General features: G+C 43.5%; 2 protein-coding genes across 5 annotated transcripts in view; both read right to left on the bottom strand.

Annotated features, from left to right (window-relative positions):
• The window catches only part of LOC308583924 (cullin-9-like), a 34,431-nt gene extending 32,815 nt beyond the window's left edge, over nt 1-1,616 (bottom strand). The window contains exon 1 of one of the 4 annotated variants that reach the window (XM_081188358.1): nt 1,564-1,616. The gene's annotated coding sequence lies outside the window, so the exon portion shown is untranslated. The other 3 variants (XM_081188355.1, XM_081188357.1, XM_081188356.1) reach the window with 3 other exon arrangements.
• A 3,204-nt stretch (nt 1,617-4,820) lies between these two features.
• MRPL2 (mitochondrial ribosomal protein L2) lies at nt 4,821-19,612 on the bottom strand. Its single transcript, XM_081187955.1, has 8 exons — nt 19,498-19,612; nt 17,478-17,567; nt 16,256-16,421; nt 14,886-15,027; nt 14,646-14,761; nt 7,521-7,631; nt 5,934-6,007; nt 4,821-5,107 (listed from the first exon to the last, which is right to left on the bottom strand). The coding sequence occupies exons 2-8, from the start codon at nt 17,544-17,546 to the stop codon at nt 4,895-4,897; spliced, it is 891 nt and encodes a 296-aa protein (XP_081044081.1). The 5' UTR covers nt 17,547-17,567; nt 19,498-19,612; the 3' UTR covers nt 4,821-4,894.
• Nucleotides 19,613-20,347: the final 735 nt, after the last annotated feature.

Here is a 20,347-nt window from a genome sequence, read left to right as displayed (position 1 = left end):
TTTTTGTTCTATTCATTTCAGCATCTTAACACTAACTGGAATACTGTAGTCTATGAAAGATTATACACCTAAACTACATTTTTATTTAAGGAGTTATGAAGACCATATCTTTCTTTATTAAAGAAGAATCCTCTTTGCAGCTTCATATCACAGTTCAAGGTCTGTAAGATGGGCATCCTTTAACAAACCTGTTAAAGACGTCCTTCTTGAGGAATACCAGGGACACCCTCCCCAAAATATGTTTGAAAACCACGGCTGCCGTAGGGCTGCGCAAATGTGCTAGCTCGCATGTGCCAGCGTGGGATCTTGCCAATCTATCCCATCTAGCATATTCTACCCAAACACTTTTCAGTTGAGATCAGCTTCCAGTTAAAAAGCACTCAAAATGTACCGTTACGATGCCATCCAGAAGAACAGCTGCGTTTGCTCCAGAGAGAGAAAGGGCAGCACCATAAAGACGTCCAAATCTATCATGGCTTGAGCCTGCGCAGAGCCTCACAAATGTTGTATCCAATGAATTGGGCTCCTTTTGATATTTACATTTATTTTTGGGCCGGCTGCACAGCTTACGGCGAGGCTCTGACTATGTGTATATCTATAGATTTAATAAACAAACAAAATAATGATAAGGTATAGATGATAAAATGAGACTGCACTACACACACACACACACACACACACACTATCATATATCAAACCTAGACAGCATCTTAAAAAGCAGAGACATCACCTTGCCAACAAAGGTCCATATAGTTAAAGCTATGGTTTTCCCGGTAGTGATGTATGAAAGTGAGACCTGAACCATAAAAAAGGCTGATCGCCGAAGAATGGATGCTTTTGAATTCTGGTGTTGGAGGAGACTCTTCAGAGTCCCGTGGACTGCAAGAAGATCAAACCTCTCCATTCTGAAGGAAATCAGCCCTGAGTGCTCACTGGAAGGACAGATCGTGAAGCTGAGGCTCCAATACTTTGGCCACCTCATGAGAAGCGAAGACTCCCTGGAAAAGACCCTGATGTTGGGAAAGATGGAGGGCACAAGGAGAAGGGAACAACAGAGGACGAGATGGTTAGACAGTGTTCTGGAAGCTACCAGCCTGATTTTGACCAAACTGCGGGAGGCAGTGGAAGACAGGTGTGCCTGGCGTGCTCTGGTCCATGGGGTCACGAAGAGTCGGAGATGACTAAATGACTAAACAACAACAATCATATATATGTGATAACACTGCGCTGCTGCGCTGCAGCTGCAGATCGGGCTCGGCCACCTGTCGCCAAAGCTGCCCCGTTCCCCACGGGGTCTCCTGAAGCGACGGCAGGGGGCGGGGTCCCCATGGAACGCAGGAGGCAGGCGAGCCTTGGACGCTCGACAGCTGCCGGTTCGATCCTGCCGGAAGCCTCGAGATTATAGGATAACCTCACTTACTACCCTCCCCCCCCCAAAAAAAACCCTCACAACATGAATACACATACGCAAAACAACAACAGCAACAACTACCCGCAACCCTTCGGGCGGGCGAGCCTTGTCGGCAGCCTCCCTTATTTTATCCAGCCTAGCAGCTGCCTCACCTCTTCCGCCTTTCCTGCTCGAGTCCCGCCTTCCCACTGACGTGCTACGACTGCCGTCGCGAGGCAAACTTATTACTTTCGCGGAGCGTCTCATTGCAAAGAACAGATGGAACAAAATATCTCTTTTTATTCCCGCCCCCCCTTTATTTTTTTATTTTTTGGCTTTGTTGGATTAAAGCGTATTATTTATGCATTTCCCCCGCCTTTTGCTTATATTCTTTAATTATTTGCTTCATGAAATTTATATGGCTCTTGATTGCAAGAGGGAGGCGAACTTCTCAAAAGCTGGTTGGCCGAAAAAGATAAAACAATAATATTCCTTAAAAAATAAACAGCTACCATATTAAAAAATATATATTACAGGAAGTTTAAAGCCCTGCAATAAGGTAAAGGTAAAGGGACCCCTGACCATTAGGTCCAGTCATGGCTGACTGGGGTTGCGGCGCTCATCTCGCTTTATTGGCTGAGGGAGCCGGCGTACAGCTTCTGGGTCATGTGGCCAGCATGACTAAGCCGCTTCTGGTGAACAGATCAATGCACGGAAACGCCGTTTACCTTCCCGTTTACTTTCCTGTTTACCTTCCCATTGGAGCGGTACCTATTTATCTACTTGCACTTCGACGTACTTTCGAACTACTAGGTTGGTAGGAGCAGGGACCGAGCAATGGGAGCTCACCCCATCACAGGGATTCGAACCGCCGACCTTCTGATCAGCAAGTCCTAGGCTCTGTGGTTTAACCCAGTGTTTCCCAACCACTGTTCCGCAGCACACTAGTGTGCCGCGAGATGTTGCCTGGTGTGCCGCGAGATGTTGCCTGGAGGGAGGCGGGCGAGTCGGGCGGCGAGAGGCGGCGGCGAGGAGAGGCCGCCCAGTGCAGGGCTCTCGCCGTCTGCCTGCCTGGCTGCCTGCAAGCTCGGCGGGCAGCGCCTCCGTCCGCAGCGCCCGCCTCGCGGCTCTCATTCCCTGCCCCTGCCAAAGCTCACCCAGCCAAGCCGCGCTCTCCTTCCTGCCTCGCTTTGCAGCCTCCTCCCCCCCCACCCCCAAAGCTTGGAGGTTCCCCGGCAAGGGGGAGGGAAAAAAATTGGAACTTACACTTTCGTGCGTCCCTCCCGGCGTGACGCTGCGCACTGACGTCACGGGGCTGTAATGGTGGTGTGCCTCGAGATTTTTTTCATCAAACAAGTGTGCCTTTGCCCAAAAAAGGTTGGGAAACACTGGTTTAACCCACAGCGCCACCCGCGTTCCATAAGCCCTGCAATACAATGGACTTAAAACAGAATTGAAACCCACACCGGGCTTTCTAAAGCATCTGGGATTATAAATCAGTTGGATAAATAATTATTTTTGCATGAGTGTGCAAACATGTGGATGCTTGTGAACACACGTGTAACTTCAGTGAGCCCCCATCCCTGGGATGGGCATTAAAAATATTTTACCATAGTAAAAGATGTCATCGTCATGCGTCACCTGAGGTGTGTCAACCGTATTAGGGATGCCTACAGGACAGTCCTATATACATGTCTGCTCAGATGTAAATCCCATTAAGTTCAATGAGATTTGCTCCCTACTAAGAGGTATTAAGACTGCAATCCTCTGTGTACTCACCGAGGAACAGCCCCCATGGAGCACAACTGGGACAAACCTTTGAGTAAGCAGGTAAGATGCCACAGGTATTAATGCAAAGTTTTATATTTTTGAACATGCAGAATTGCCATTGCTATTCTGCAGCCTCTCTGAATCATTAGATTCATTTTGCATCTATCAGAGACTTGTTGCTGCAATTCTACATGGGTCTACTCAGTGGTAAGTCCCACTGATTTCCACAAGGCTTTCTCCCAGGTAAATGGGTATAGCATTGCAGCCTAATTTATCTAACATTTGTTGGAGCAGCTGGGCATAGAAAGGGGTCATTTTCCTTCAGCCTAATTAACCCCATGGGCGAGGTAATCACAGGTGCAAGGTCAAATGAGCCATTTGCTGTGGTAATGGCTCTGAGTACTGCCTATATCTATTAATGTATGTCAGATTCCCAACATTTTCATTGCATCTCAAGATTCTCAACAAGATACTGTACAGGCTTTTACTCCTGAATCATGCCCAGATTTTCTTATCCCCTTTCCCTACCCACCCCATGTTTTGCTGAACCTCTAGCCATAAGGGTTCTGGTCTGGAGAACGTGAAAGCACGCTTGCTATTTTGGGGTGATGTTTTAGTTAATCCTAATGAAGGCATCGCTCTACCATGATTCTTTTTGTACTGCATCGCAATCTGCCCACATTACCCTCACTATTGGATTCTGTAAATTGGAGTCAGTTATACCTAAGGACACCGATTTAAATGGGTTCAGATCCTCCCAATTCTGACTAGGATTAGGTTGCTTAGTGTCAACCCCAGTAAACTGTTCTCTCTAGTGGGGTTTACGGTATTCTTTCAACAATCGCCCGTTTTGCCAGTTTATGGTAACAGGGAGGCAGGCTTTTTCATGCCATCCCTGCTGAATTAGATGCCCACATCAGTATTGGCATTCTGAGGGCTCCTGAAGACACACTTGTTTGGGCAAGCATTCCCTTGAACAAATTTCCGATATTATTTTAACTCTTAAAATTGTTATGCTATTAAATCCTGTTTTGTTATATATTTTAACTGAGGGTGTTTTAATGCCCCACTGCAGTTGTACTGAATTTATAGCTGTAATCTATAAAGCAGAGACATCACCTTGCCAACAAAGGCCCATATAGTTAAAGCTATGGTTTTCCCAGTAGTGATGTATGGAAGAGAGAACTGGACCATGAAGAAGGCTGGTCGCCGAAGAATGGATGCTTTTGAATTATGGTGCTGGAGGAGATTCTTGAGAGTCCCATGGACTGCAAGAAGATCAAACCTATCCATTCTGAAGGAAATCAGCCCTGAGTGCTCACTGGAAGGACAGATCCTGAAGCTGAGGCTCCAATACTTTGGCCACCTCATGAGAAGAGAAGACTCCCTGGAAAAGACCCTGATGTTGGGAAAGATGGAGGCCACAAGGAGAAGGGGACGACAGAGGACGAGATGGTTGGACAGTGTTTTCGAAGCTATCAGCATGAGTTTGACCAAACTGCGGGAGGCAGTGGAAGACTGGAGTGCCTGGCGTGCTCTGGTCCATGGGGTCAAGAAGAGTCGGACACAACTAAACGACTAAACAACAGAGGCCATTTTGGCATATAAGTGGTAAATAAATTAACAAACAACAACAAGGGATGTACTCTGCAACCTTAGCTGAGTTTACATGTCAGAGAGGATAGCCTTTATTGACAGAATCCTACAGAATCACTGACAACACAGACACAGGCATCAAACATGTGTAGACGCTGATGGGATGTTGACATAGCTCTTCATGGGTGGGAGGGGCCTGATCTTGCGGCCCGCCCATCCCCCTTTGCGATGCCACAGGCCACTCTTGGGCCGCTTCCCTAACCACCGGTTCCGACCAGCCTTCCCGATGATCCGCTTGTTGTGGTCAACGTTGGAAACGCGGCCCACTGTTGCCATGCAGGTCTCCAATACCTGTAAGAGTGAGAAAGGTTATGGAGCAGGAATACAAACCAGGGGTGAAGAACCTCAGTAGACACATTGCCTCACTCGTACAAAACCTGCAAGACTCAGTGCTCAGCCTCATATGTGTGCATCACCTATGTGGGAAAGTGTAGACTGATAACGTTAGAAGCTTCACGCGTCATTATACCCTTGATTTTTACATGTTGCTGGATGTTTCTGGATTCAACTTCCTTCCGCAAGGCCTATAAGACAGAGCTATTCCGCCTAGCTTCAATTTGAACTTAGCCTGATATTTTATTCCCCTTCCTTCCCTCCCCTATTTATGAAGATTACCCGCTCTGGGATCCCACAGCTAATTCTCCCCTGGTCTCCTTGCTGGCCCAAATAGGACTAATTTAGCCAGCTAGCCCTGGTGATCATCTAACGTTTATTGGATGGATTTTCCCCCTAAATTGATTTTTGAATTCTGAATTTATTGTTTTATACTGTATTTTATGCTGTTTTTTGTTGCATCAATTAAGTGTTTTAAATTTGTTGTTAGCCGCCCTGAGCCCGGTTTTCTGAACCGGGAAGGGCGGGGTATAAATAAAAAATTATTATTATTATTGACAACTTGGTTCAGCACAGAAGGCCCAAACAACCAATACAACCTGGTGGCCTCCATATTTTCTTGGACTACAATTCCCACTTGACCACTGGCAACACCAGCCGGGTCTGGTAGGAACTGTAGTCCAAAACATCTGGTGGGCACCAGGTTGAAGAAGGCTGCCATACGGATAGGTCAGCGAGCAGATGCCATCTGCCATGTGGCGGCATATATGCCCAAATTGTTTACCTGCATTTGCCTCTTGGAGGGCAACTGGATGATGACTGTCTCGTTGACCTTCCTTAGTATCACACCACAGGTGCCTAGAAGCAAGAACAAGGCATCAGCAGGGCTTCAGTATCCTTTGACTCAGCTCAGCTCACATTTACTGGAAGCAGCAAGGAAACGAATTCCCCATAAGCTTCTTTACAAACTGCTGGCCAGATCCTGATCTTCCACAAAGCAGTGTGGGTCACTTTTTTTTTTTAATTCAAGGCATTTATATATTAGTCATTAGCATTTCTAAGCAGTATACAAACAACAACAACATACAGAGAATAAAACAGTAAGAAGTTCATCACAAAGCAGGCATCCCCAAACTCAGCCCTCCAGCTGTTTTGGGACTACAACTCCCATCATCCCTAGCTAACAGGACCAGTGGTCAGGGATGATGGGGATTGTAGTCCCAAAACAGCAGGAGGGCAGAGTTTGGGGATGCCTGATCATACAGCTTAGAATGGCTGCTGGAATAAGAAAGTCTTTTGTGTCGTGTGCCTGAAGTTCAGCAAGGTTCAGTCGGGAGTTAGTACTACAGGCTGGGGCCCACAACACAGAATGAATGGGGGACTATCAGTGGAGACTTCCCCAAAAGATTTACTGTATATAGAATCATAGAAACATAGAGTTGGAAGAGACCACAAGGGCCATCGAGTCCAACCCCCTGCCAAGCAGGAAACACCATCAGAGCACTCCTGACATATGGTTGGGGGTGGGGTAAATACTCGGTGTTGTACACCGCATTAGAAACATTTTGTTGTGAAGCAGTTTATAAATCCTTAAATAAGAATAAAAAGGGGCAGCTCCTCCAAAAAAGGGGGAGTGTGTATGGAAGGAGGCAAGGTAAGATTCTTTTGGGACACTTTGCTAAAAAACCAGAGGCATTTTTACTAGGAATAGTAGGTTCTGAAATAAAAAGGAAGGATGAGAAGATATTTTTATATGCGGTAACAGCAGCTAGAATTATGTTGGCCCAGAAGTGAAAACAAGAAGAAATGCCTATGATTGAAGAATGGAGAAGGAAAGTAATGGATTATGCAGAACTGGACAGATTAACAGGGAGGATTCGGAACCGACGGGACCAGAGATTCACTGAAGACTGGAAAAAGTTCACAGATTATATTAAAAATATATGTGACAATGATTTGACATTTGTAAGTTTTCAAGAAGCTCTGTAAGAAGAATTGTTAGAAATATTGCTTAAATAATATGAAAAGATAATAGGTTATATAGTGCAATATTAATTAAGAAATGTGATGATAAGTAACAACTGCGGAAAATTATCAGACAGGTTGATGGAAGTGTAAAAGAAAAACGATTTGTGTTAAAAATTTGATGTTGAACTGTATTTAAAATTTTTGTTATTGGAAAACTAATAAAAAATTATATTTAAAAAAAGAGATTCTTTTGGGACACAGACTTCATTTGTTCCAACAGATTTAACCTTCTCCTTTAGTTGAAAAGGAAGGGAGGAAAAGGAGGAAACTGTCTTGATTCTAACCACCTGCCCAGGTTTGCTACATCCCTCAAAGTTGTTTCTGGCCTTTATCTTGTGCTGACCTGCTGCTCGAATATACTGCGCTCCTTTCCCGGGATGGCTCTCTAAATTGTTGATCAGGGTCCCTACTGGCAGAGCCCCAACTGGATAGGCATCTCCTTCATTAGCCGACACTGAAAGACAATAAATAAATAAATCCCACCACCATATTCACACCGAAAACAGCCAAGGCACAACAACTCCAAGTAGAACTTAAGGCCCAAGGCAGCATACAGAACTTGAGGGGTGAGTCCAGTGTGCGGCCTCAGTCTGTCCTCCTTCAGCAGATGGACAAGCACAAGGAATGTCGTGCACAATACTGGTGCCACCACTGAAAAGGCCCTGTTATGGATACAGGGCCATCCAATGTAAGGGTGGGAGGGAGAACAGAGCTTTGAGTGCTAATGCTTCACTGTACATTTAAGTAGTGGTTCCTCAATATTTCCCCCCCATGGATCACTTGAAAGTTGCTGGTTGTCTTGGTGGACCACTTAAATGCTTTTGACGTCCATTGTAGCAATTGCGATGTCCTATGTGTAGATGCTGTATGTGTTTCACTGTATCGTTATTGCTGCTTTCACCTCTTATTGCATTTTAGTGCTTTACAGTTTGCATTACATCAAATTCAACTATAAAAAATAAAAGTAGCAATAAAAATAGAGTTTAAAAATCAATGCAGTTATTGATATTGTGCGGGGAGGAAAAAGTGGGTGTCCTAATAACTTTAGGCACCCTCAACAAATGACAGTTCCCAGGATTCTTTGGGGGAAGCCGTAACCCTTTAAAGCGTCATGATACTGGGGACTTCCGGTTGGCGCCTGTGTTTAATGGCGGTCCTAGCCTCGAGCTCCGAGGGAGGACTGCTCCGCAAGTTCGGGTCTGACCCGCTACGGCGTGCGGGGGACCCTTAAAATTGCAGGCGCTGAAGCCTGTAAGCAAGGAGACTCGGCGGGCACCTTTTGCGCCCCCCGGTACTGTGAAAGAGCCTTTTTAAAGGCTACGGAACGGCATCGGGAGTGAGCGCGGTGCTGAGAGTCGTCACCCAGCCTGCGGAGTGAAGCCGCGTCGCCATTAAGCAGAGAGCGCTGATTCCTTCCTGAAAGTCGGAACAGGACTACAAACCCGTGAGTAAGATTGACAGACTGAACGGGACATTTAATTTAAAATTTGGCTGAAAACGGGAAAGGCATAAAGTAAGGAAGTCTGCCTCCCCGGACTGCATGTAAATAAAGCAACGAGAGGACAAAGCTGCACTTAAATGAAAGTTAACTAGTAAGCTGCTTAAAATCGGACATCGGACTTAAATCGTCCCCCCCCCAGTAAGCAGGAGAAGGGGGGAGGAAAATTGGAAATTTACAACCTGCGTGAAAGAGTGAAGGAAAGAGAGCTTCCACCGTCAAAACCCTGAGTCGGGCTGCCGGGGAAAACACCGGGCAGCTGAGCTGTCAATTTGATTTGGATACAAAGTTAAGATCTTGACTGGGATAAAGTTACAGGACTTTAATGGAGATATTTTGTGACCACCTAAGCTGAAACTGTAAAAAGTGCTTTGACTGTGGACTTTTGGACTTTGCCGTTTGGATTCTTTGTTTACTGTTTCATGTGCCTATGGCTTTTCAAATTGGATACAATTAAATGCTCCCTCTAGAGGACCTAAAGAAAATTTGCTATTGTGAGAGGGAAAGAGTGGAGTTTTCCACGGCTAAATCTTTCCTGTGAGAATTGACCTTGAGGACATGAGTAGCCAACCAGATGAGATAACAACTAGATCCAAGACAAAACAAACCCAGCAACCTCAAAAGAAAAGGGGTTCGATGCAAGGTATAATACCAGCTGGACAGGAAAAAGCACCAACTGCATCTATGGAGTCAATGACACAGGCATTGCTTAAAATAAACCAGTCTTTGGAAGCACTGACAAAGCAATCGGCGGAGAATACAAAAAAACTGAATGACCTGACAACAAGACTAGACCTGAACACGGCAAGTGTAGCATCTAATACAGACTCTATAAACAAACTTATTCAAGAAAATACTGAAACAAGAAAACTGGCCCAAAGTGCAAAAGATACAGCAGAAGAAACTAAGAGGGAGCTTGCACCAATTACCAAAAAGGTGGATGAACACGACGCAACTTTAGCTTTGTGGGAACTTCAGAGAAAGGAGAAGAATCTTAAATTACGATCAGTTCCAGAGGGAGAAAAAGACAGTCTTATAGAATTCCTCACAGAAAACATCTTTGAATTTTGGCAGGACGAATTTCAGGAGGAAGATTTTGAAATAACAACGGCCTTCCGGTTGGGAAGAAGGCAAGGCAAGAAGCCCAGGGACTGCTTGATTACACTGAGATCTAAAGAAGAGAGAGATAAAATACTAGATCTACATTATCAAAAAGCTCTTGTAATTCAGAATTGCCAAGTCCAGATCTTTAAAGACATCCCTAAATATATACTGGAGCTGAGGGCCTTCTACAAAGATCTTGTCTATCTTCTGAAGAAGAACAACATACCTTTCAGGTGGGAGTTTCCACAAGGGCTTTCTTTTAACTATACAGGAAAGAAAGTCAAAATAAAAACAGTTCAAGATAAAGAATTCTTTTTGGAAAAAAACTTGGAGGATCTACAGAAAGGAACAGTAGATACAACAGCAGAGAAAGAACCAACTGATATAGCAAATCTTTCATTTGGACTTTTACCACCATCGGAGGAGGAACAGAAACTTGGAGCAGTTGGAGGAGTAGGCACTTAGTATCAAAATGTCTCTGCAACTTCTTAGCTGGAATTGTAATGGACTGAACCTCCCCAGGAAGAGACGCCAAGTCTTTCACATTTTGAAAAGAGAGCAATTGGACTTAATTTGTTTGCAAGAAACTCATGTGACTAGGATACATAGAAAATTACTGATAAATAAAAGGCTTGGACAAGAATTTATCTCATCAGACAAAGTTAAAAAAAGAGGTGTTGTGATTTATGCAAAGGAAAAATTGGCCCCTAAAATGATCTTTAAAGATGAACAAGGAAGATACCTGGCGATAGAAATACAACTTCAAGGAGAAAAAATTATAATATTAGGAATATATGCACCAAATGAAGGGAAGGCGGAATTCTTTAGGAAGTTGCATGAGACTTTAATGGACTATCTGGACTTTAAAATCATAATGATGGGAGATATGAATGGTGTTGTTTCCACTAACATGGACAAGGCGCAGAGACAGACAATTTCTAACGATGGAAGACTTCCAAAGACTTTTTTTGAAATGACTGAAACACTGGATTTGATTGATATTTGGAGAGTAAGGAACCCTCTAGAGAGGGAGGGAACTTTCTTCTCTGAAGCAAAAATGACCTGGACACGGATTGACCAAATTTGGGTATCAAGTTCTATGGCACCGAAGATAAAAAAAGCAGAAATCTGCCCAAAAACTTGCTCCGACCATAACGCAGTGAAGATAGAGATGAAACTATCAACAAATGGAACCTTCAGATGGAGGATGAATGACGCCCTATTTAGAGATGAAGAGATTTACAAAAAGGCCCAAAAAGCAGTGAAAGATTACTTTGAGATAAATTTGAGAACTGATGTGGAAAAAAGAACAATTTGGGACGCAAGTAAGGCCGTGATGCGAGGTTTCCTAATACAACAAAACTCCATAAAGAGGAAAAAACAGAATGAGAGAAAAGAAAAACTTATGGAGAAAATAAAAGAAGCTGAAAAGAAACTGAGGTCTAAACCAAAGTCACATGAGATTTTGAGAGAAATAAAGTATTATCAGACACAATATATGGAACTGATGAACCAAGAGATAGAATGGAAGATAAAGCAAATGAGACAAAGAACATTTGAATCAGCAGACAAATGTGGGAAACTTCTGTCATGGCAACTGAAAAAGAGACAAAAATTGAACACTGTGACAAGTTTGGAAATGGAAGGAAAAATTATCCACAAACCAAATGAGATAAATAATTGTTTCCAAAGTTTCTTCAGGAAATTATATGCACAGGGGCCGGCAAATGAGCAGGAAATAGAAGAATTTATTAAAAAGCATGGATTACTAAAGATTTCAGAACAAAGTAAAAGGATTCTGAATGAAAAAATAACAGGACAAGAAATAGAGGACGCCATTCAGAAGATGAAACTGGGAAAATCTCCAGGCCCAGATGGACTGACTGCTAGATATTACAAGGCACTGAAGGAATGGATAATACAACCACTGAAGGAAGTTTGTAATGAAGTTTTGGAAGGGAAAAAGGCACCTGAATCGTGGAAAGAAGCTTTTATTTCACTTATACCGAAAACAGAGACTGAAAAGAACCAGGTTAAAAACTACCGCCCTATATCATTACTCAATGTGGATTACAAAATTTTTGCAGACATTTTAGCAAAGAGATTAAAGAGAGTTTTGGTACAGGAGATTCATAAGGACCAAACAGGCTTTCTCCCAGGGAGATATATGTCAGACAATGTAAGAAACATTATAGACATTTTAGAGTTGTTGGAAGTAAAGATTAACAGGAAAGCAGTTATAATTTTTGTGGATGCGGAGAAAGCCTTTGACAATATTTCTTGGACCTTTATGAAGAAGAATCTCCAAGGGATGGGGGTAGGCCAAAGTTTTGAAAACGGTATAGGTGCTATATACTCTAAGCAAAAAGCAAAGTTGATTGTTAACAATGTGGTAACGGAAGAGATATCTATAGAAAAAGGTACACGACAGGGATGCCCACTATCACCCTTACTTTTTATAACAGTCCTGGAGGTTTTGCTGAATATGATTAGAGGGGACCAATTGATTAAAGGTATCCAGCTCGGAGCAAAAGACTACAAATTAAGGGCATTCGCAGATGATCTGGTATTGACTTTGCAAGAGCCAGAGACTAGTACCAAAAGAGTTTTAGAACTAATTGAGAAATTTGGTCAAGTAGCAGGATTTAAATTGAATATGCAAAAAACTAAGGTGTTGGAGAAAAATCTAACAATGGCAGAAAAAGAGAAGTTTCAGAATGAAACAGGTTTAATAATAACAAAAAAGGTGAAATATCTGGGGGTAAACTTGACTTCTAAAAACTTAAACTTATTTAAAGACAATTACGAAAAATGTTGGTCAGAGGTGAAGAAAGATCTAGAAATATGGTCAAGGCTGAGACTCTCCTTGTTAGGCCGAATTGCTGTCATCAAGATGAATGTATTGCCTAGAATGTTGTTTTTGTTCCAGACACTCCAGATCTTGGACAAGATGGACTGTTTCAAGAAGTGGCAAAAAGATATATCAAAATTTGTCTGGCAGGGCAAAAAGCCCAGAATAAAATTTAAGATTTTAACTGATGCAAAAGATAGAGGGGGTTTTGCCCTGCCGGACTTGAGACTTTATTATGAATCGGCAGCTTTTTGCTGGCTGAAACAATGGCTACTTCTCGAGAATACAGACATTTTGGATCTGGAAGGTTATGATAATAGATTTGGTTGGCATGCATATATATGGTATGACAAGGTAAAATTGCATAAAGGCTTTAAAAACCATATTGTGAGGAAAGCGCTGTACAATGTTTGGATAAGATACAAAGACTTGTTGGAAAGTAAAACCCCCAGGTGGTTATCACCAATGGAGGCCAAAGAGATAAAAAAACTAAATATGGAGTCCAAATGGCCAAAATATTGTGAAATTATAGAACAAGATGGTGAAAGAGTTAAATTGCAGAGTTTTGATAAATTAAAGTCTAAGGTACGAGATTGGTTGCATTACTGTCAGATAAATGAGGTATTTAAACAGGACAGGAAAATAGGTTTCCAGATGGAGAGGTCGAAATTAGAAACAGAATTGTTAGAACCCAATACAAAGAACTTGTCGAGAATGTACAATCTGCTGCTGAAGTGGAATACACAAGATGAGGTAGTAAAACCAGCCATGATTAAATGGGCACAAGACATAGGTCATGACATAATGTTTGATGACTGGGAACAATTATGGAATACAGATATTAAGTTTACAGCTTGTAATGCATTAAGAGAGAATATAATGAAAATGATCTATAGGTGGTACATGACCCCAGTCAAACTTGCAAAAATCTATCATCTGCCCAGTAATAAATGTTGGAAATGTAATGAGACTGAAGGTACCTTCTATCACCTTTGGTGGACCTGCCCGAAGGTAAAGGCCTACTGGGAAATGATCTATAATGAAATTAAAAAGGTCCTTAAATGGACATTTTTGAAAAAGCCAGAGGCCTTTCTTTTGGGTATGGTAGGCCAATTGGTGCCAAGGAAGGACAAAATTTTTTTTATGTATGCTACCACAGCGGCGAGAATTCTTCTGGCAAAGTATTGGAAGACGCAGCAGCTACCTTCTCTGGAAGAATGGCAAGCGAAGGTGATAGAGTATATGAGCATGGCAGAGATGACCGGCAGAATCCGCGACCAGGGGAGAGAGACGGTGGAAGAGGACTGGAAGAAATTTAAAAAATACCTTAAAGACTGTTGCAAAATTGATGACGGCTGAGATGTTATGATTATAAGAAATAGAGAACTGCAGCTGTAAATCTTAATTCTAGAAAAAATGCATAATGAATAGGAGTGATTAAATTGAAACGAAGGGTTGCTGAGAAAGGGTTAACATAAGGATGCAGAAAAAGGGAGGTATGGGGAAGTCCAGGAAAGAAGGTTTATGAAAATATGTTTAAGAAATTATACATGTATATTTGTTTGTTTGTCTTGTGATGATTTTATTTTGTTATTTGTTTTATTATATGTTTGGAAAATTAATAAAAATTATTATAAAAAAAAAATAAAGCGTCATGATACTGCATTAAATGTATTGTGCAGATGGAACCACTGCCTCTTCCACCGTCAAAACAGTTCTTACTGTTAGGAAATCTGCTTCCCTGCAATTTCCACACATTAGGTTCCAGCCCTACGCTCTGGAACAACAGAGATTGAGCCTGCTCCCGTCTTCTGCAAGACAGCCCTTCAAATATTTGAAGAGTGCTACCCTATCTCCTCTGAAAGCTTCTCTTCTCCAGGCTAAACCTAGTCAGCTCTTAAGAACTATTCGTGGGCCTTGGTTTTTTCAGAGTCCTTGCCACCTGTGTTACCCAGCCGGTCAATGTCCTTCGTAAAATGTGGCACCCAGAACAGGACACCGTCCTCCAGATTTACCTGCCATCCTGCCAATTTGTCCTGAAGTTTTGAGGATGTCACCAGCCTGCATGTTTTCGGTCGCAATGATCCACCGTCTCCTCTTTCCTCCAGCCACGAGAGCTATGTCTGCAGATCTGCCGTGGGCAATAACAAAGAGATACCAAGAGGGCACGGTCAGCTCAAGCTGTCATCCTCATTCCCAAGTATCAAAAAGGAAAAAAACCATCACAGTCTCCAGACCACGTGTCTGCTACTCACCTGCATGGGTCGTACCGCACCTGAACCACTTTCTCCTCAAAGGAACCAGGCTCTTGTCCAGCTTCATAGTTCAGCCTTCGGAAATCAATCATGCGGTAGCGCTGCTTATGCCCGCCTCCAATTCTATGCACCCGGATACGACCTTGTGACGGACACAGAGCTCATTCAGCATCACACATTGCAGTCAAATGAATAGATAAAAATACTGGACCAAGCTTTCCAGCAACCACCCTACGTCTATGAAAGCGGTCAGAAATTAGGTCTGGCTAAAGGTAAAACCTGAAACGAGACTAAAAGCTTTCCGGTTTCAAAAAGCAAGCTTCTAGTCTTCATGGTGGTTGATACACACTTGGTGGGGCAGGGGGAAGCAGGAATTAACTTGAGGATTAGAAACAGAAACCAAAAGATGCCCAGATTGTTATTCATATTTACTTGGCAACAATACAATATGTTTAGCTAAGAGTCCTAATTGTAAAGTTGCTTCATTATTATTTCGATAGTTGACTCGAGCACTTCTTATTTGAGTCAATGAATCCCCAAAATAAAAATATTAGAGAGCGCTGGTGCAGCTATGATCTGGAAATTCTCACCTCACCCATGAGTTCAACCAGTGGCTTTAAGAAAACTATTGTCCTCTTTGTTCCAGTTCCAGTCGCCTATGTGTAACATGGAGATAACTACCCTGGATAATGCTATACTGGCCTACTGGGTTGTTGTAAGAATAACTTTATGTGAAGCCCTTTGAAGACTCGAAACACACAATACAAATGCTAAGTATAATGATCAGAAGAACGCATCTCCTCCTAACTGGAGCTTGGCATCCACCATTTTCTTTGAGGTGGGTCACAGTTCAGTGGCAGTGCACAAGCTTTGTGTCTAGCAGTTCCAAGGCCCAATCCTGAGCACCTTCAGTTAAAAAGCAGTCATAAGAACATAAAAAGAACCTGTTGGATCAGGCCAATAGCCCATCTAATCCAGCAACTCATTCTCAGAGTCATTGTTGGACTTCCACTGCCTTTCCAATGTTGCGCCTGGTTTTGGGAAGAGGCGTCAGGGCTCTGGCAGGGTCCTAGAGCCCTCCTACCTCCTTCCCAAAGCACATTCCCATCTTGCTGCCAGTATTCGGCCCCTAACAAGTTGTCCTTGAGAGAATATGGCCCTCAACAGAAGAAAGGTTGCCCACACCTGCCTTAACGTAGTCTAAAGATTTAAAACAAAAACTGTGTTGTTGTTTTTTAAAAAGAAATTTCCTTGCCATAGGAGAACAGCATCAGAAGACTTGGCTTTTCCCCCTACTTGGTCTCTCCTGACAGAGGAGGTTGCCTTTGCTCACTTGAGCGCAATCCAGCTGTGAGGGGCTGCAGGCATACCTGTGTGGTCTCGCCCTCCTGTCTTTTTCATGCCGATGGGCTTTGTGGTATATTTGATCCTGCATTTCCACAGTGGATCGGAGGTAGATAGAACAGCAGAGGTGCTGATTTCACGGTATGCATGGACAAGGCCAGCAAGGCAGGTAGGCTTGGGAGGCACAGGTATCTAGGAAAGGCGGAAATCAAGCATCATGAACTGAATTTTCTACCCTAATTCCTATGTTCAGGGTGTGTTTGAATTAGATCTATGCCAGAAGTCTGCAGCATAGTCTTCCATTAGCACCCAGAAAACATCTTTGTCCTCCACTATCACTGCCCCCCTTGGTCATGAGGTGATGAGAATGACTATCTTTTCCTCCTTTGTAAAGTACATAGAGCTGAAGGAGAAAGCTGGAAGAGTCGCACCCCCCCCCCACTTTCAGCTCTATGTGCTTTTAAAGCTTGTTCTGTGTCCATTTTCTGTCTGAATGTACCCATGGTCTTAAACAGGTTGGTAACCTAGGCCATAATCTCGCAATCCTTCACTGTCTATTGTGCTTTGGAAATGCGGCCTTAAAATGCAGTGACAATCTTATCAGCAAAGATCTGAATTTTTATTTATTTTTTGGTTCTGAAAGCAAGCCTTAATTTAATTAGGAACAGAAGGAACTGCCTTATACCACATCAGGCCCTTTTTAAAAATCATAGTAATATAATGCATTACTATGTAAAAGATCTGAAAAAATTATCCCACTGCAATGCGTTAAAAATGCAGCAGTTGTTGCAAAACACAGGGTCAAAAACACTTGAAAAGTTTGTGGTGCTTAACAGTCTACAGTGGAAGGGGCTGGGACTGAATCCTGTATTAGATGTCACAAACTCCAAGCCAAACACTGTTCTCCCTACTTTCAGATTTTTTGGGGGAGAGGGGTGTTGGTTGTTATTACTCAAGAGAGCAGAAAACAAATGCTCATAAGAATTTTTCCTTATTATATCTGCATGCGTCATTTGGTCAAATCCTAAAACAAACAGCAACAACTAAAACGGAATTGGTTTCTAGGCTGAGCCCTGGTAATTCCAAACAATTTAAGGCCTTGGTGTCAGGAAAATAAGCAAGTTTAATTGCGCTGCAAGGTCCACAGCAAAATTCTATCCAGAGAGAGGACATTCTATATACATAGTGCATGCAATAATAAACCCACAGTGGAAAAAGATAAGAAACTGATCAACGTGGCTGCTGTACCTGGGAGAGACGAGGGCTTGAGGACAACAGCAAGGACCCAAAGCTCCGAATCAAGCTAGATACAGCCATTATCAGTAACACCTGTTCCTGCTGAAGATGGGGAAGAACAGATTATTAGTTTACTGATACGTGTGAAGTGATGTAAGCAATAAAAACCATTAACACAAAACAGACAAAAAGCTTTGCTGGGATAAGTGCCACTACTTCCAGGGGGAAAGCTGAAAACAACCATTTATGATTTTATTTGTTCCATAAAAAAAATAAAATCCAAACCATTCTCCAAGAAGCTTACAGTGACATCCATGGAGTTTGTTCCATTTGATTCTCACAAGCCCGTAAGAGATGTTAGGGGGAGAGGTGGTGATTGGCCCAAGGTCACCTAGTGATTCAGGATCTAAACCCAGCTTTCCAGGTACTAATTGACACTACTTCAAGGATGGGGAACCTGTGGCCATTCAGATGGTGTTGAACTCCCAATTCTATCTCCCCAGCCAGCAGGGATGATGGGAGTTGTAGTCCAATGTCTAGAGGCCACAGGTTCCCTATGCTTGCTCTACACATTATGCCACCAAAACATAGATAACTGGAACTGGGGAGAATCTTGGAACCATCTTATTCCAAAGCATTATCCTGGAGTTGTAAGACAACTTGTGAGGTGTCTCTCTAAGGAAAGCACTTCAATGTATAAAACAGGATGAAATCCACATGCTTTGAATCACAAGAAAATTTATCGGTAGCGATGGGAACAGTGCTTGCATTCCCATTCTTAGGCTGCAATCCTACACCCACTTGAGTAACCCTCACTGAACTCAATGGTTACTTCTGAGTAACACTGTTAGCAAACAGATTCTAGGACAGCTCAGGAGCAATGATTGCCTCATCTGGGGGAGAGGGGACCATCACAAGTCTTTATTAAAGGTAAAGGTAAAGGACCCCTGACAGTTAAGTCCAGTGGCGAACGACTCTGGGGTTGCGGCGCTCATCTTGCTTTACCGGCCAAAGGAGCTGACTTTGTCCGCAGACAGTTTTTCCAGGTCATGTGGCCAGCATGACTAAGCCGCTTCTGGCGAAACCAGAGCAGCGCACGGAAACACCATTTACCTTCCCGCCGGAGCGGTTTTATCTACTTGCACTATTTATCTACTTGCACTTTGATGTGCTTTCAAACTGCTAGGTTGGCAGGAGCTGGGACCGAGCAACGGAAGCTCACCCCCTCGTGGGGATTCGAACCGTGGGGATTTGAACCACCAACCTTCCAATCGGCAAGCCCTAGGCTCAGTGGCTTAGACCACAGCGTCACCCGCTTTATTATTCCCCTCTAATTGTTGTGCCTGATAATTAAAGGAAAAAACCTCAAAGAACTTTTCTGAGATGTGCAGGGTAGCAATTCAGCCAAGTTTTTTCTCAGAGTCTAGATATTAAAGAGTCTCGTGCTCTACTGACTGAGCCATCCCTCCCACTGAAGTTAATGAGCATGCCTAAGTTAGGTCCATTAGTTTAAGTGGGAGTACTCTGAGTAAAATTTACGTGAATACCACAAGTAATACCCCACCCCCACCCAAGGGGTTAGAATGAAGGGTTGTGGCAGGGCAGAATATTTGCAGCAACAGCAGTCTTTTGTGCAACATTGCACCCAGCTTACACAGATGTAAATTTCACGATGTTCAAGGGCACAGGACAGCAGCCTTAATTGCAAGAAACGCACCTAGGCGGCAGTCCTCTCCGCCCACTTGCCTGGTCGTAAGTCCCGTTGAGTTTAACGGGCCTTACCTCCGAGTAGGTATGTATAGGGACCACTGGACTCCGATCGGAGTCTGGTTTTAACAGCCCTTACTTCCAAGAAAACCCTGCACAGCTGGAGGAGGAGGGCTTTTGCAGAGAAACGTCTCCGGCAGCTGCAGGGGTCTAACTAACAAGGCTTTCCAGGAAACTATATCCCACCCAGGAACGGAAATGTTTTTCAGGCAGGCATTGTGGCCATGCTCAATGCGACACCGGGAATGAGGCCGCCTCCACTCACCCGGAATTAGGTCCCACGCCACTAGTCCTGTGCCTCCATTCTGCCTTCCGGAGGCCTCGGAGCATGCGCGCGCCAGTCCTGGGCGGAGCTCCAGTTTTGCTTTGACGTAAGAGGGGTCGAGAATCCATAAAAGGGATGGGGGAGAACGGGGTCTTCCAGGTGCTGGTTGGGCTGCAGGTTCCCCGTGAAGGAGGTTGGGAGTTGTAGTCCAACAACATCTGGAGTGCCACTTTAGTACTGCTTTAATACTACTGCGGGCAGGACTCAGAAATCCTTGTTTCACACATATTATTTTGCAAATAATAATAATAATAATAATAATAGTATGTAAAGGTAACACCTCAACCGCTCTAGAAACCCAATGAAAAGCTGTTGTTTAGTCGTTTAGTTGTGTCCGACTCTTCGTGACCCCATGGACCAGAGCACGCCAGGCACTCCTGTCTTCCACTGCCTCCCGCAGTTTGGTCAAACTCATGCTGGTAGCTACAAGAACACTGTCCAACCATCTCATCCTCTGTCGTCCCCTTCTCCTTGTGCCCTCCATCTTTCCCAACATCAGGGGCTTTTCTAGGGAGTCTTCTCTTCTCATGAAATGGCCAGAGTATTGGAGCCTCAGCTTCATGATCTGTCCTTCTAGTGAGCACTCAGGGTTGATTTCCTTAAGAATGGAGAGGTTTGATCTTCTTGCAGTCCACGGGACTCTCAAGAGTCTCCTCCAGCACCATAATTCAAAAGCATCAATTCTTCAGCGATCAGCCTTCTTTATGGTCCAGTTCTCTCTTCCATACATCACTACTGGGAAAACCATAGCTTTAACTATACGGACCTTTGTTGGCAAGGTGATGCCTCT

The sequence above is a fragment of the Podarcis bocagei genome, assembly GCF_964188305.1.
Source record: "Podarcis bocagei genome assembly, chromosome: 3".
NCBI classification, from domain to species: domain Eukaryota; kingdom Metazoa; phylum Chordata; class Lepidosauria; order Squamata; family Lacertidae; genus Podarcis; species Podarcis bocagei.
This window is presented reverse-complemented; position numbering and strand designations above follow the sequence as displayed.

Bases quoted from the DNA above. Each gene is read 5' to 3' on its own strand.
- MRPL2 (XM_081187955.1), bottom strand. From the start codon at position 17,546: ATGGCTGTATCTAGCTTGATTCGGAGCTTTGGGTCCTTGCTGTTGTCC. The intron at 7,632-14,645 runs GTAAATCTGGAG...ATTGTCTTTCAG, and splicing joins ACAAATTGGCAGGATGGCAG to TGTCGGCTAATGAAGGAGAT. The intron at 5,108-5,933 runs GTAAACAATTTG...TCACTCTTACAG, and splicing joins CCTCCAAGAGGCAAATGCAG to GTATTGGAGACCTGCATGGC.